Source organism: Bombina bombina, chromosome 3, assembly GCF_027579735.1.
Source record: "Bombina bombina isolate aBomBom1 chromosome 3, aBomBom1.pri, whole genome shotgun sequence".
NCBI lineage: Eukaryota > Metazoa > Chordata > Amphibia > Anura > Bombinatoridae > Bombina > Bombina bombina.
The window spans coordinates 975,638,637-975,652,384 of NC_069501.1; the positions used below are offsets into that span (position 1 = coordinate 975,638,637).

Here is a 13,748-nt window from a genome sequence, read left to right on the forward strand (position 1 = left end):
GAACTGGTCTAAATGAATTTTCTTTCTTTGGGACAAGGAATAGATTTGAATAAAACCCCAGACCCTGTTCCTGAAACAGAACTGGCATGATTACCCCTGATAACTCCAGGTCTGAAACACACTTCAACAAAGCCTGGGCTTTCTCTGGGTTCACTGGAATGCGTGAGAGAAAAAATCTTCTCGCAGGCGGTCTTACTCTGAAAGCTATTCTGTACCCCTGAGAGACAATACTCTGAATCCAATGATTTTGGACTGAATTGATCCAAACATCTTTGAAAAACTTTAATCTGCCCCCTACCAGCTGAGCTGGAATGAGGGTCGCACCCTCATGCGGACTTGGGGGCTGGTTTAGATCTCTTAAATGGCTTGGCTTTATTCCAGATAGAGGAAGGCTTCCAATTGGAAACAGATTCCTTAGGGGAAGGATTAGATTTCTGTTCTTTATTAAGTCAAAAGGAACAAAAACGGTTAGAAGCTTTAAATTTTACCCTTAGACTTTTTATCCTGAGGCAAAAAAGCTCCCTTCCCCCGAGTAACAGTTGAAATTATTGAATACAACTGAGAACCAAATAATTTATTACATTGGAAAGAAAGAGATAGCAATGTTGATTTAGAAGTCATATCAGCATTCCAAGATTTAAGCCATAAAGCTCTTCTAGCTAAAATAGCTAAAGACATATATCTAATATCAATTTTAATGATATCAAAAATGTCATCACAAATGAAATTATTAGCATGTTGAATTAATTTAACAATGCTAGACACATTATGATCCGATACTTGTTGCACTAGAGTTTCCAACAAAAAAGTTGAAGCAGCCACAACATCAGCCAAAGAAATTGCAGGCCAAAGAAGATGACCTGAACATAAATAAGCTTTCCTTAGATAAGACTCAAGTGTTCTATCTAAAGGATCTTTAAAAGAAGTACTATCTTCCGTAGGAATAGTAGTAAGCTTAGCAAGAGTAGAGATAGCCCCATCAACTTTGGGGATCTTTTCCCAAAACTCCAATCTATCAGTTGGCAAAGGATACAATTTTTTAAACCTTGAAGAAGGAATAAAAGTACCACCCAGCCTATTCCATTCCTTTGAAATCATATCTGAAATAGCATCAGGAACTGGAGAAACCTCTGGAATAACCACAGGAGGTTTATAAAAAGAATTTAAACGTTTACTGGTTTTAATATCAAGAGAACTAGTCTCCTCCATATCTAATGTAATAAACACTTCCTTTAATAAAGAACGAATATACTCCATTTGAAATAAATAAGAGGATTTGTCAGTGTCAATATCTGAGGCAGGATCTTCTGAATCAGATAGATCCTCATCAGAGATAGATAAATCAGTATGTTGTCGGTCATTTGAAATTTCATCAACTCTATGAGAAGTTTTAAAAGACCTTTTACGTTTATTAGAAGGCGGAATGGCAGACAAAGCCTTCTGAATGGAATCAGCAATAAATCCTCTTAAATTTACAGGAATATCCTGAGCATTAGATGTTGAAGGACCAGCAACAGGTAATGAACTACTACTGATGGAAACATTAAATGCATGTAAAAGTTTATCATGACAACTATTACAAACCACAGCTGGAGGTATAGCCTCCACAAGTTTACAACAAATGCACTTAGCTTTGGTAGAACCGATATCAGGCAGCAGGATTCCAGCAGTAGATTCCGAGACAGGATCAGATTGAGACATATTGCAAAATGTAAGAGAAAAAAAAACATATAAAGCAAAATTATCAATTTCCTTATATGACAGTTTCAGGAATGGGAAAAAAATGCAAACAGCATAGCCCTCTGATAGAGAAAAAAGGCAAGAGGCAAAAGGAATGGGGTCCTAAATAATGAAAATATTTGGCGCCAAGTATGACGCACAACAAAGAGAAAAATATTTCTTGGCGCCAAAAACGTCCGGAAACGATACGCTAGCGTCATAGATGACGCAACCTTGTGAAGGACTCAGCATCAACCAAGATGCCGGAAATTACGAATTTACGTCAACGAATATAACTTTCGTGCCAAAAAAACCTTGCGCCAAGAATGACACAATAAATTTTGGCATTTTTGCGCCCTCGCGAGCCTAATACAGCCCGCAATTTAAAAAAGAGTCAATCTGAAAAAGACTAAACCCCAGGTAAGAAATCTTTTCCTTAAAAATGCATTTCCCAGATATGAAACCGACAGTCAAAAAAGGAAATATACTGAATCATGGCAAATATAAGTACAATACATATATTTAGAACTTTATATAAAGTACCAAACCATAGCCGAGAGTGTCTTAAGTAAATGAAACATACTTACCACAAGACACCCATCCACATACAGCAGATAGCCAAACCAGTACTGAAACAGTTATCAGTAGAGGTAATGGAATATGAGAGTATATCGTCGATCTGAAAAGGGAGGTAGGAGATGAATCTCTACGACCGAAAACAGAGAACCTATGAAATAGATCCCCGTGAGGAAAACCATTGCATTCAATAGGTGATACTCCATTCACATCCCTCTGACATTCACTGTACTCTGAGAGGAATCGGGCTTCAAAAATGCTGAGAAGCGCATATCAACTGGAAATCTTAGCACAAACTTACTTCACCATCTCCATAGGAGGCAAAGTTTGTAAAACTGAATTGTGGGTGTGGTGAGGGGTGTATTTATAGGCATTTTGAGGTTTGGGAAACTTTGCCCCTCCTGGTAGGATTGTATATCCCATACGTCACTAGCTCATGGACTCTTGCCAATTACATGAAAAAAAGAAATGCTGAAATACCAAGCAGTACTGAGAAAAAAACTCACCGTTTGTAGTGGGTCATGATCTTAGGCTCAGATCTGGCACAGCCAGTTGGGTTGATCATGAGAGGCAACTCCATTAAAGGATGCCTGCCATATCGAAAGAGATAGTTCTGACAGTTCTCTACTCCAGGCAACTAAAAGTAAAAAATAATATAAAAAATAAACAATTATGGTTTGGTTATTTAAAATAAAAAAAATAAAAATTGATAACCTTAAACAGTGACAGAATGTATATTGAGATATGTACTTAAACAGTATGCATTACTTTTGCTACTTACAGACTCAGCAATGCGCAACACTGCATGCAAAGTAAGACCAAACATCTCTTCCCCTTTTATATACTCTGGAAAAAGACGCAACATTCCTGTGTCCCTCCTCATACGAGCTACAGGTTCAGCAATCCGATACCAGAGAGCTGGGCAATAGAGGAAACAAAAGGTCAGCATTGATTGACAGCAGTAAGACAAATTGCAAGCCACTTTACCCAACATCAGTAAAAACTGTATAGTCAGTTTCCACAATGTTATATGTAAAGTAGTTGGCCAATACCTGATTATTCCTTTAAAAGTAGGATGATGATTAAGTAAGCATTCAATAATAACTTTATATGTGATTGATCTTAAAATAACAAAAGTCAAAATTAAACTTAAAAGGTTCAGATATTAAGACACTTTCCAATTTTCTTCTATTATCAAATTTATTTAATAGCCTTGGTAGCGTTTATTGAGCATTGCAGCTCTGGAGCTATGTTTAACCACTTTACAGGTGTTCTGTACAAGCATTAGTGTAATAATAACATTCTGAACACATCTAGCGAGCCAATAACAAGCGGCATGTGTGTAGCTACTAATCACGAGCTAGCGCCCAGTAGTGGCACTGTTTTGTACTATATTTTTTTTTTTAATAAATTCCTTTCCTTTACTATGTATTATATTTATAGCGGTGTGGAGTTGTCTTAGCCAGTGAGCAATCGACCCATGCAGACAGACATGCAATTCCAGTTAATTTCAATATACTGTAAATATTAATTCACAGATATTTACCTTTTCTCCATTCAATAACTATTTTTACACATTTACTTGGCACCCTTTCAAATGCATATTAAAAAAAAAATAGGGATGGCAAACAACTTTATTTGAAACCTAGAAAAGGCTATAACCATTACATTCTTAAATTAAAAAGAAAATGTATGCTTACCTGAAACATTTCTTTCGGAATGATCCACAGTCCTCCATAACATATGGGACATATTTCCCATCACTAGGAGGAGGTTAGTAACCCATAAAAGAGCTTTAAAACCCTCCCATCTCTCAGTTTCACAGATAGACAAGTAGAGAAAAGGAAAGGTAGAAAAGGCAAAGCAGGGTCTGTAGAGGTGTCATTAGAACAGTCGTCCATTATGAAGCGGGCAGGGTCTGTGGACCATCATTTCGAAAGAAAATAATTTATCATCAGGTAAGCATACATTTTGTTTTCTTTCGTAAAATGATGATGGTCCACAGTCCTCCATAACATATGGGATTAATACCCAAGCCGATAGTCTATGTTACAGAAAGGGTGGGAAAATACTCCCCACCCTGACAGTTTCTATTTAGCCGGCACCATGGCCTGAAGGACTTTCCTGTCGAAGCTGCTTGTGAAGAAGCAAATACATCAAAACAATACAATTTAGAAAAAGTATGAAGACTATGTGGCAGCTTTGCAAATCTGCATCATACATAAAGGCCCACAATGTTGCCACTGCTCTTGTTGAGTGAGCTGTAATACGTTTAGGGGGCAACTTACACACCATCAATTAAGCTTTGTGAATCACCTGTTTAAGCCAAGATGCCACTACTACCTTAGAAGCTTTTTTGCAAGAGAAATACACAAGCAAACTAGACGTCTTGCTGAACTACAGAGTGGCTTGGAGATAGAACTTCAAGGCTCTGACTACATCCAGATTATGTAACAATCTTTCCCTAGAGTTGGCAGGGTCTGGACAAAGAGAAGGAACAACAATTTCTTGATTGATGTTATTAGTAGAAACCACTTTAGGGAGAAAATCATATTTGGTAAGCAGTATGGCCTTGCCCTTTTGAAATCACAGGATAATGCTGACAATTCAGAAACTCTTCTAGCAGAAGAGATAGCTAACAAGAAATTAATTTATACTTACCTAATAAATTAATTTATTTCATGGTGGTGAGAATCTACAATCCATTACCCATGGGAATTACCCTTCTCTACCACTAGGAGGAGGCAAACCCCAAGAGCTCTACAAAAACCCTCACACATACCTTAGTCTAGCTTATAGCCAAGCAAGTGAGGTAAGAAAAAGGAATAAGAACCATAAAAGACGCAGGGAAAAAAAGATGTGCTGAAGAAAAAAGAAAACTAACACAAGGGTGGGGTCCCATGGACTCTCACCGCCATGAAAGAAATTAATTTATCAGGTAAGTATAAATTATAGCTGTAGAGACACAAAAGGGACAGCGCAAACTCGACTCAAGGTAGTATTTATTACAATCCAGATAGAGCGCACACATAAAAACACACTTACAAGAAGTGAAAAAATCACAGGCCCTCAATAGAATTCCTTAGTAAAGTTCCAGATAGCACTTGGGGCACTCCTGGTTGACGGACAGTGTCTTGCAGCAAGCTGTTACTTCCGGCGTCTATTCAAAAAACGCCCGGGCTTACGGCAACTGCAATTAGAAAACGCAGACGGCGAAACGCGTTGAGTCTTTCTGATCCTGTTGGGCTTCCGTTGATGAGGAGCAGTGACGCTAGGTGAAGAGCCGTCGGCGTTTTCTAATTGCAGTTGCCGTAAGCCCGGGCGTTTTTTGAATAGACGCCGGAAGTAACAGCTTGCTGCAAGACGCTGTCCGTCAACCAGGAGTGCCCCAAGTGCTATCCGGAACTTTACTAAGGAATTCTATTGAGGGCCTGTGATTTTTTCACTTCTTGTAAGTGTGTTTTTATGTGTGCGCTCTATCTGGATTGTAATAAATACTACCTTGAGTCGAGTTTGCGCTGTCCCTTTTGTGTCTCTACAGCTACCTTCTTGTTCATCCGTGAGAGAGAAATTCACGGATTGGTGTACAGCAGCAGTTCGATTGGAGGCTTACCCCTGTGTTCTATTGCGGAAAGTATTTACCTGCTCCAAGGGGTATGTTGGTTACCATTTAGCGCTGTTCTCTGCTTTGTATTTTTTATAAGTATAAATTATGTTTTCTTTCATACAAGTGGTGAGAGTCACAATACATTACTCATAGTAATACCCAAGCTGTGGAGTCCACAAGTAACAAGGAGGGATTTAAAAAACATTGTTTTCACTGAGAAATTAAATCAACAACCTCAAATATATTCCTCCTTAAAGGGACAGTCAATTCCAAAAAACATAATTTATGCTTACCTGATAAATTCCTTTCTTCTGTAGTGTGATCAGTCCACGGGTCATCATTACTTGTGGGATATTAACTGCTCCCCTACAGGAAGTGCAAGAGGATTCACCCAGCAGAGTTGCTATATAGCTCCTCCCCTCTACGTCACCTCCAGTCATTCGACCAAGGACCAACGAGAAAGGAGAAGCCAAGGGTGTAGTGGTGACTGGAGTATAATTTAAAAAATATTTACCTGCCTTAAAAAACAGGGCGGGCCGTGGACTGATCACACTACAGAAGAAAGGAATTTATCAGGTAAGCATAAATTATGTTTTCTTCTGTTAAGTGTGATCAGTCCACGGGTCATCATTACTTGTGGGATACCAATACCAAAGCAAAAGTACACGGATGACGGGAGGGATAGGCAGGCTCTTTATACAGAAGGAACCACTGCCTGAAGAACCTCTCTCCCAAAAATAGCCTCCGAGGAAGCAAAAGTGTCAAATTTGTAAAATTTGGAAAAAGTATGAAGCGAAGACCAAGTTGCAGCCTTGCAAATCTGTTCAACAGAGGCCTCATTCTTAAAGGCCCAAGTGGAAGCCACAGCTCTAGTGGAATGAGCTGTAATTCTTTCAGGAGGCTGCTGTCCAGCAGTCTCATAAGCTAAACGAATTATGCTACGAAGCCAAAAAGAGAGAGAGGTAGCAGAAGCTTTTTGACCTCTCCTCTGACCAGAGTAAACGACAAACAGGGAAGACGTTTGTCGAAAATCTTTAGTTGCCTGTAAATAAAATTTAAGGGCACGAACTACATCCAGATTGTGCAAAAGACGTTCCTTCCTCGAAGAAGGATTTGGGCACAAGGATGGAACAACAATCTCCTGATTGATATTCCTGTTAGTGACTACCTTAGGTAAGAACCCAGGCTTAGTACGCAGAACTACCTTATCCGAGTGAAAAATCAAATAAGGAGAATCACAATGTAAGGCTGATAACTCAGAGACTCTTCGAGCCGAGGAAATAGCCATTAAAAATAGAACTTTCCAAGATAACAACTTTATATCAATGGAATGAAGGGGTTCAAACGGAACACCCTGTAAAACGTTAAGAACAAGGTTTAAACTCCATGGTGGAGCCACAGCTTTAAACACAGGTTTAATCCTGGCCAAAGCCTGACAAAAAGCCTGAACGTCTGGAACATCTGACAGACGCTTGTGTAACAGAATGGACAGAGCTGAGATCTGTCCCTTTAAGGAACTAGCGGATAACCCCTTTTCTAAACCTTCTTGTAGAAAAGACAATATCCTAGGAATCCTAACCTTACTCCAAGAGTAACCTTTGGATTCGCACCAATATAGGTATTTACGCCATATTTTATGGTAAATCTTTCTGGTAACAGGCTTCCTAGCCTGTATTAAGGTATCAATAACTGACTCAGAAAAACCACGCTTTGATAAGATCAAGCGTTCAATTTCCAAGCAGTCAGCTTCAGAGAAGTTAGATTTTGATGTTTGAAAGGACCCTGAATCAGAAGGTCCTGTTTCAGAGGTAACGACCAAGGTGGACAGAATGACATGTCCACCAGATCTGTATACCAAGTCCTGCGTGGCCATGCAGGCGCTATTAGAATCACTGATGCTTTCTCCTGTTTGATTCTGGCAATCAATCGAGGAAGCATCGGGAAAGGTGGAAACACATGAGCCATCCTGAAGGTCCATGGTGCTGTCAAGGCATCTATCAGGACCGCTCCCGGATCCCTGGATCTGGACCCGTAGTGCGGAAGCTTGGCGTTCTGTCGAGACGCCATGAGATCTATCTCTGGTTTGCCCCAACGTCGAAGTATTTGGGCAAAGACCTCTGGATGAAGTTCCCACTCCCCCGGATGAAAAGTCTGACGACTTAAGAAATCCGCCTCCCAGTTCTCCACTCCCGGGATGTGGATTGCAGACAGGTGGCAAGAGTGAGACTCTGCCCAGCGAATTATCTTCGATACTTCCATCATTGCTAGGGAGCTTCTTGTCCCTCCCTGATGGTTGATATAAGCTACAGTCGTGATGTTGTCCGACTGGAACCTGATGAACCCCCGAGTTGCTAACTGGGGCCAAGCCAGAAGAGCATTGAGGACTGCTCTCAATTCCAGAATGTTTATTGGAAGAAGACTCTCCTCCTGATTCCATAGTCCCTGAGCCTTCAGAGAATTCCAGACAGCGCCCCAACCTAGTAGGCTGGCGTCTGTTGTTACAATTGACCAGTCTGGCCTGCTGAATGGCATTCCCCTGGACAGATGTGGCCGATAAAGCCACCATAGAAGAGAATTTCTGGTCTCTTGATCCAGATTCAGAGTAGGGGACAAGTCTGAGTAATCCCCATTCCACTGACTTAGCATGCACAATTGCAGCGGTCTGAGATGTAGGCGTGCAAAGGGTACTATGTCCATTGCTGCTACCATTAAGCCGATCACCTCCATGCATTGAGCTACTGACGGGTGTTGAATGGAATGAAGGACACGGCATGCATTTTGAAGCTTTGTTAACCTGTCTTCTGTCAGGTAAATCTTCATTTCTACAGAATCTATCAGAGTCCCCAGGAAGGGAACTCTTGTGAGAGGAAAGAGAGAACTTTTCTCTTCGTTCACTTTCCATCCATGCGACCTTAGAAATGCCAGTACTATCTCTGTATGAGATTTGGCAGTTTGAAAGCTTGAAGCTTGTATCAGTATGTCGTCTAAGTACGGAGCTACTGAAATTCCTCGCGGTCTTAGTACCGCCAGAAGAGTGCCCAGAACCTTTGTGAAGATTCTTGGAGCCGTAGCCAGTCCGAATGGAAGAGCTACAAACTGGTAATGCCTGTCTAAAAAGGCAAACCTTAGATACCGGTAATGACTTCTGTGAATCGGTATGTGAAGGTAAGCATCCTTTAAATCCACTGTGGTCAAGTACTGACCCTCTTGGATCATGGGCAAAATTGTTCGAATAGTTTCCATCTTGAACGATGGAACTCTTAGGAATTTGTTTAGGATCTTTAAATCCAAGATTGGCCTGAAGGTTCCCTCTTTTTTGGGAACTACAAACAGATTTGAGTAAAACCCTTGTCCTTGTTCCAACCGCGGAACTGGATGGATCACTCCCATTAATAAAAGATCTTGTACGCAGCGTAGAAACGCTTCCTTCTTTGTTAGGTTTGTTGACAACCTTGACAGATGAAATCTCCCTCTTGGGGGAGAGGATTTGAAGTCCAGAAGGTATCCCTGAGATATGATCTCTAACGCCCAGGGATCCTGAACATCTCTTGCCCAAGCCTGGGCGAAGAGGGAAAGTCTGCCCCCCACTAGATCCGGTCCCGGATCGGGGGCCCTCAATTCATGCTGTCTTAGGGGCAGCAGCAGGTTTTCTGGCCTGTTTGCCCCTGTTCCAGGACTGGTTAGGTTTCCAGCCTTGTCTGTAGCGAGCAACAGCTCCTTCCTGTTTTGGTGCAGAGGAAGTTGATGCTGCTCCTGCTTTGAAATTACGAAAGGAACGAAATTTGGACTGTCTAGCCTTGGCTTTGGCCTTGTCCTGAGGCAGGGCATGACCTTTACCTCCTGTAATGTCATCAATAATCTCTTTCAAGCCGGGCCCGAATAAGGTCTGCCCTTTGAAAGGAATATTAAGCAATTTAGATTTAGACGTAACATCAGCTGACCAGGATTTTAGCCACAGAGCTCTGCGTGCCTGAATGGCGAATCCTGAATTTTTAGCCGCAAGTTTAGTTAAATGTACTACGGCATCTGAAATAAATGAATTAGCTAACTTAAGGAATTTAAGTTTGTGTGTGATGTCATCTAGTGTGGATGATTGAAGTGTCTCTTCCAGAGACTCAAACCAAAATGCTGCTGCAGCCGTGACAGGCGCAATACATGCAAGAGGTTGCAATATAAACCCTTGTTGAACAAACATTTTCTTAAGGTAACCCTCTAATTTTTTATCCATTGGATCTGAAAAAGCACAGCTATCCTCCACTGGGATAGTGGTACGCTTAGCTAAAGTACAAACTGCTCCCTCCACCTTAGGGACCATTTGCCATAAGTCCCGTGTGGCGGCGTCTATTGGAAACATTTTTCTGAATATAGGAGGGGGTGAGAAAGGCACACCGGGTCTATCCCACTCCTTAGGCAGAAAAAAAATACACAAATAAACGTTTTTTATATCACAGTCAATACAATCAGCACAGCTCTGCTGTATGATTACTTCCCTCAAAAAAGACTCTTGAGATCCCTGAACTCTGTAGAGATGAACCGGATCATGCAGGAAGAAAATGAACCTCTGACTGAGTTTTTCTGATGCATAGTGAAAGCACCAAAATGGCCCCTCCTGCTCTAATTTAAATCAAAACTATTGCCAAGTGGAAAAAAAGTGCCCAAAACATTTTTTCACCCAGTACCTCAGAGAAAAAAAACGTTTTTACATGCCAGCAAAAAAACATTTTACCTCAATAATTAATTGTCATTTAAAACCTATTGCAAGTCCCTGCAAAATAGGTTAAGTCTATGTATACAGTTTAAAAGCCAGAGAAGTACCATTTCCCAGAAAACTGAAGTGTAAAATATACATACATGACAGCCTGATATCAGCTACATCTACTGCATTCAAGGCTGAGTTTACATTATAACGGTATGGCAGGATTTTCTCATCAATTCCATGTCAGAAAATAATAAACTGCTACATACCTTTTTGCAGATTAATCTGCCTGCTGTCCCCTGATCTGAAGTTTACCTCACTCCTCAGATGGCCGAGAAACAGCAATATGATCTTAACTACTCCGGCTAAAATCATAGAAAAACTCAGGTAGATTCTTCTTCAAATTCTACCAGAGAAGGAATAACACACTCCGGTGCTATTATAAAATAACAAACTTTTGATTGAAGATATAAAAACTAAATATATCACCATAGTCCTCTCACACATCCTATGCAAGAGAATGACTGGGGGTGACGTAGAGGGGAGGAGCTATATAGCAACTCTGCTGGGTGAATCCTCTTGCACTTCCTGTAGGGGAGCAGTTAATATCCCACAAGTAATGATGACCCGTGGACTGATCACACTTAACAGAAGAAATTATATTGTTTAAAAAAGATAGATAATCCATTTATTACCCATTTCTCAGTTTTGCACAGCCAACATGGTTATATTAATATACTTTTAACCTCTGTGATTACCTTTTATCTAAGACTCTTGACAGCCCCCTGATCACATGACTTATCTATTGACTTGCATTTTAGCCAATTGCCAAGTGCAGACATACACAACCCATGGGAGAGAGCACAATGTTATCTATATTGCCCACACGGATTAGCAGTCTCTTGTTGTGAAAAGCTAATAAAAAGCATGTGATAAGAGGCTGTCTGTAGTGGCTTAGAAACAGGCAGAAATTTAGAGGTTTAAATGTTATATTAATATAACAATGTTGGGTTGTGCAAAGCTGGGGAATGGGTAGTAAAGGCATTATCTATCTTAAACAATTTTGGTATTGACTGTCCCTTTAATGATATAAATACACACACACACACACACATATATATATATATATATATATATATATATATATATATATATATATATATATATATATATATATATATATATATATATATATATATATATATATATATATATACACACATACATATATACACACACATATATATATATATATATATATATATATATATACACACACACATACACACACACACACACACATATACACACATATACACACATAAACCTAAAATAAAGCAAACAGACAACTGCCTGAAGAAGCTTTCTACCAAAGGCTGCTTCAGAAGAAGCAAAAACCTTACACTGTAGACATTCCTTATAGGAAGTAGAAGATTTATGGCTGACTGCATGCAAGTTTAGAGATACACAGCTTTGGCAAAGTTGAAATAACCAAGTACTTGAAACAATTTGAACAGTGGGGACAGTTTTTGTTCCCTAATACAGTGTAAAACAGTATACAAGAATAACAAATAATGAAAAAACAAGGAGAGCTCTCTACAAATGTTGACCCTCTTTAACCCCTTAGTGACCAGAGCACTTTTCCATTTGTTGACCGTTTGGGACCAAGGCTATTTTTACATTTCTGCGGTGTTTGTGTTTAGCTGTAATTTTCCTCTTACTCATTTACTGTAGCCACACATATTATATACCATTTTTCTCGCCATTAAATGGACTTTCTAAAGATACCATTATTTTCATCATATCTTATAATTTACTATTAAAAAAATTATAAAATATGAGGAAAAAATGAAAAAATTTTTTTTTCAAACTTTGACCCCCAAAATCTGTTGCACATCTACAACCACCAAAAAACACCCATGCTAAATAGTTTCTAAATTTTGTCCTGAGTTTAGAAATACCCAATGTTTACATGTTCTTTGCTTTTTTTGCAAGTTATAGGGCACTAAATAAAAGTAGCACTTTGCTATTTCCAAACCACTTTTTTTCAAAATTAGCGCTAGTTACATTGGGACACCGATATCTGTTAGGAATCCCTGAATATCCTTTAACATGTATATATATATATATTTTTAGAAGACATCCCAAAGTATTGATCTAAGCCCATTTTGGTATATTTCATGCCACCATTTCACCGCCAAATGCGATCAAATAAAAAGAAACGTTCACTTTTTCACAAATTTTTTCACAAACTTTAGGTTTCTCACTGAAATTATTTACAAACAGCTTGTGCAATTATTGCACAAATGGTTTTAAATGCTTCTCTGGGATCCCCTTTGTTCAGAAATAGACATATATGGCTTTTACGTTGCTTTTTGGTAATTAGAAGGCCGCTAAATGCCACTGTGCACCACACGTGTATTATGCGCAGCAGTGAAGGGGTTAATTAGGGAGCATGTAGGGAGCTTGTAGGGTTAATTTTAGCTTTAGTGTAGTAAACAACCCCAAGTATTGATCTAGGCCCATTTTGGTATATTTCATGCCACCATTTCACCGCCAAATGCGATCAAATTAAAAAAAACTTTAAATATTTCACAATTTTAGGTTTCTCACTGAAATTATTTACAAACAGCTTGTGCAATTATGGCACAAATTGTTGTAAATGCTTCTCTGGGATCCCCTTTGTTCATAAATAGCAGACATATATGGCTTTGGCGTTGCTTTTTGGTAGTTAGAAGGTCGCTAAATGCCGCTGCGCATAACACGTATATTATGTCTAGCAGTGAAGGAGTTAATTAGGTAGCTTGTAGGGAGCTTGCAGGGTTAATTTTAGCTTTAGTGTAGAGATCAGCCTCCCACCTGACACATCCCACCCCCTGATCCCTCCCAAACAGCTCACTTTCCTCCCCCACCTCACAATTGTCCCCGCCATCTTACGTACTGGCAGAAAATCTGCCAGTACTAAAATAAAAGTTTTAGGTTTTTTAAAAAAAATAAAAAATAATTCTTCTACTGTGTAGGACCCCCCTTAGCCCCCAACCTCCCTCATCCCCCCCAAACAGCTCTTTAACCCCCCCCCCCTCTGCCTTTATTGGGCACCATATTGGGTACTGGCAGCTGTCTGCCAGTACCCAGTTTGAAAAATAATAA

The 13,748-nt window shown here is 39.7% G+C and overlaps 1 protein-coding gene across 3 annotated transcripts in view; it reads right to left on the minus strand.

Moving 5' to 3' along the window:
• KMT2D (lysine methyltransferase 2D) overlaps positions 1-13,748 on the minus strand; it is a 948,037-nt gene that overhangs the window by 34,186 nt on the left and 900,103 nt on the right. For all 3 annotated transcript variants that reach the window (XM_053708073.1, XM_053708075.1, XM_053708074.1), the window contains 2 exons: positions 3,077-3,213; positions 2,802-2,932 (listed from right to left, as the gene is read on the minus strand). In XM_053708073.1, the coding sequence (XP_053564048.1) occupies positions 2,802-2,932; positions 3,077-3,213 (268 nt within the window). The remainder of the gene's footprint in view (positions 1-2,801; positions 2,933-3,076; positions 3,214-13,748) is intronic.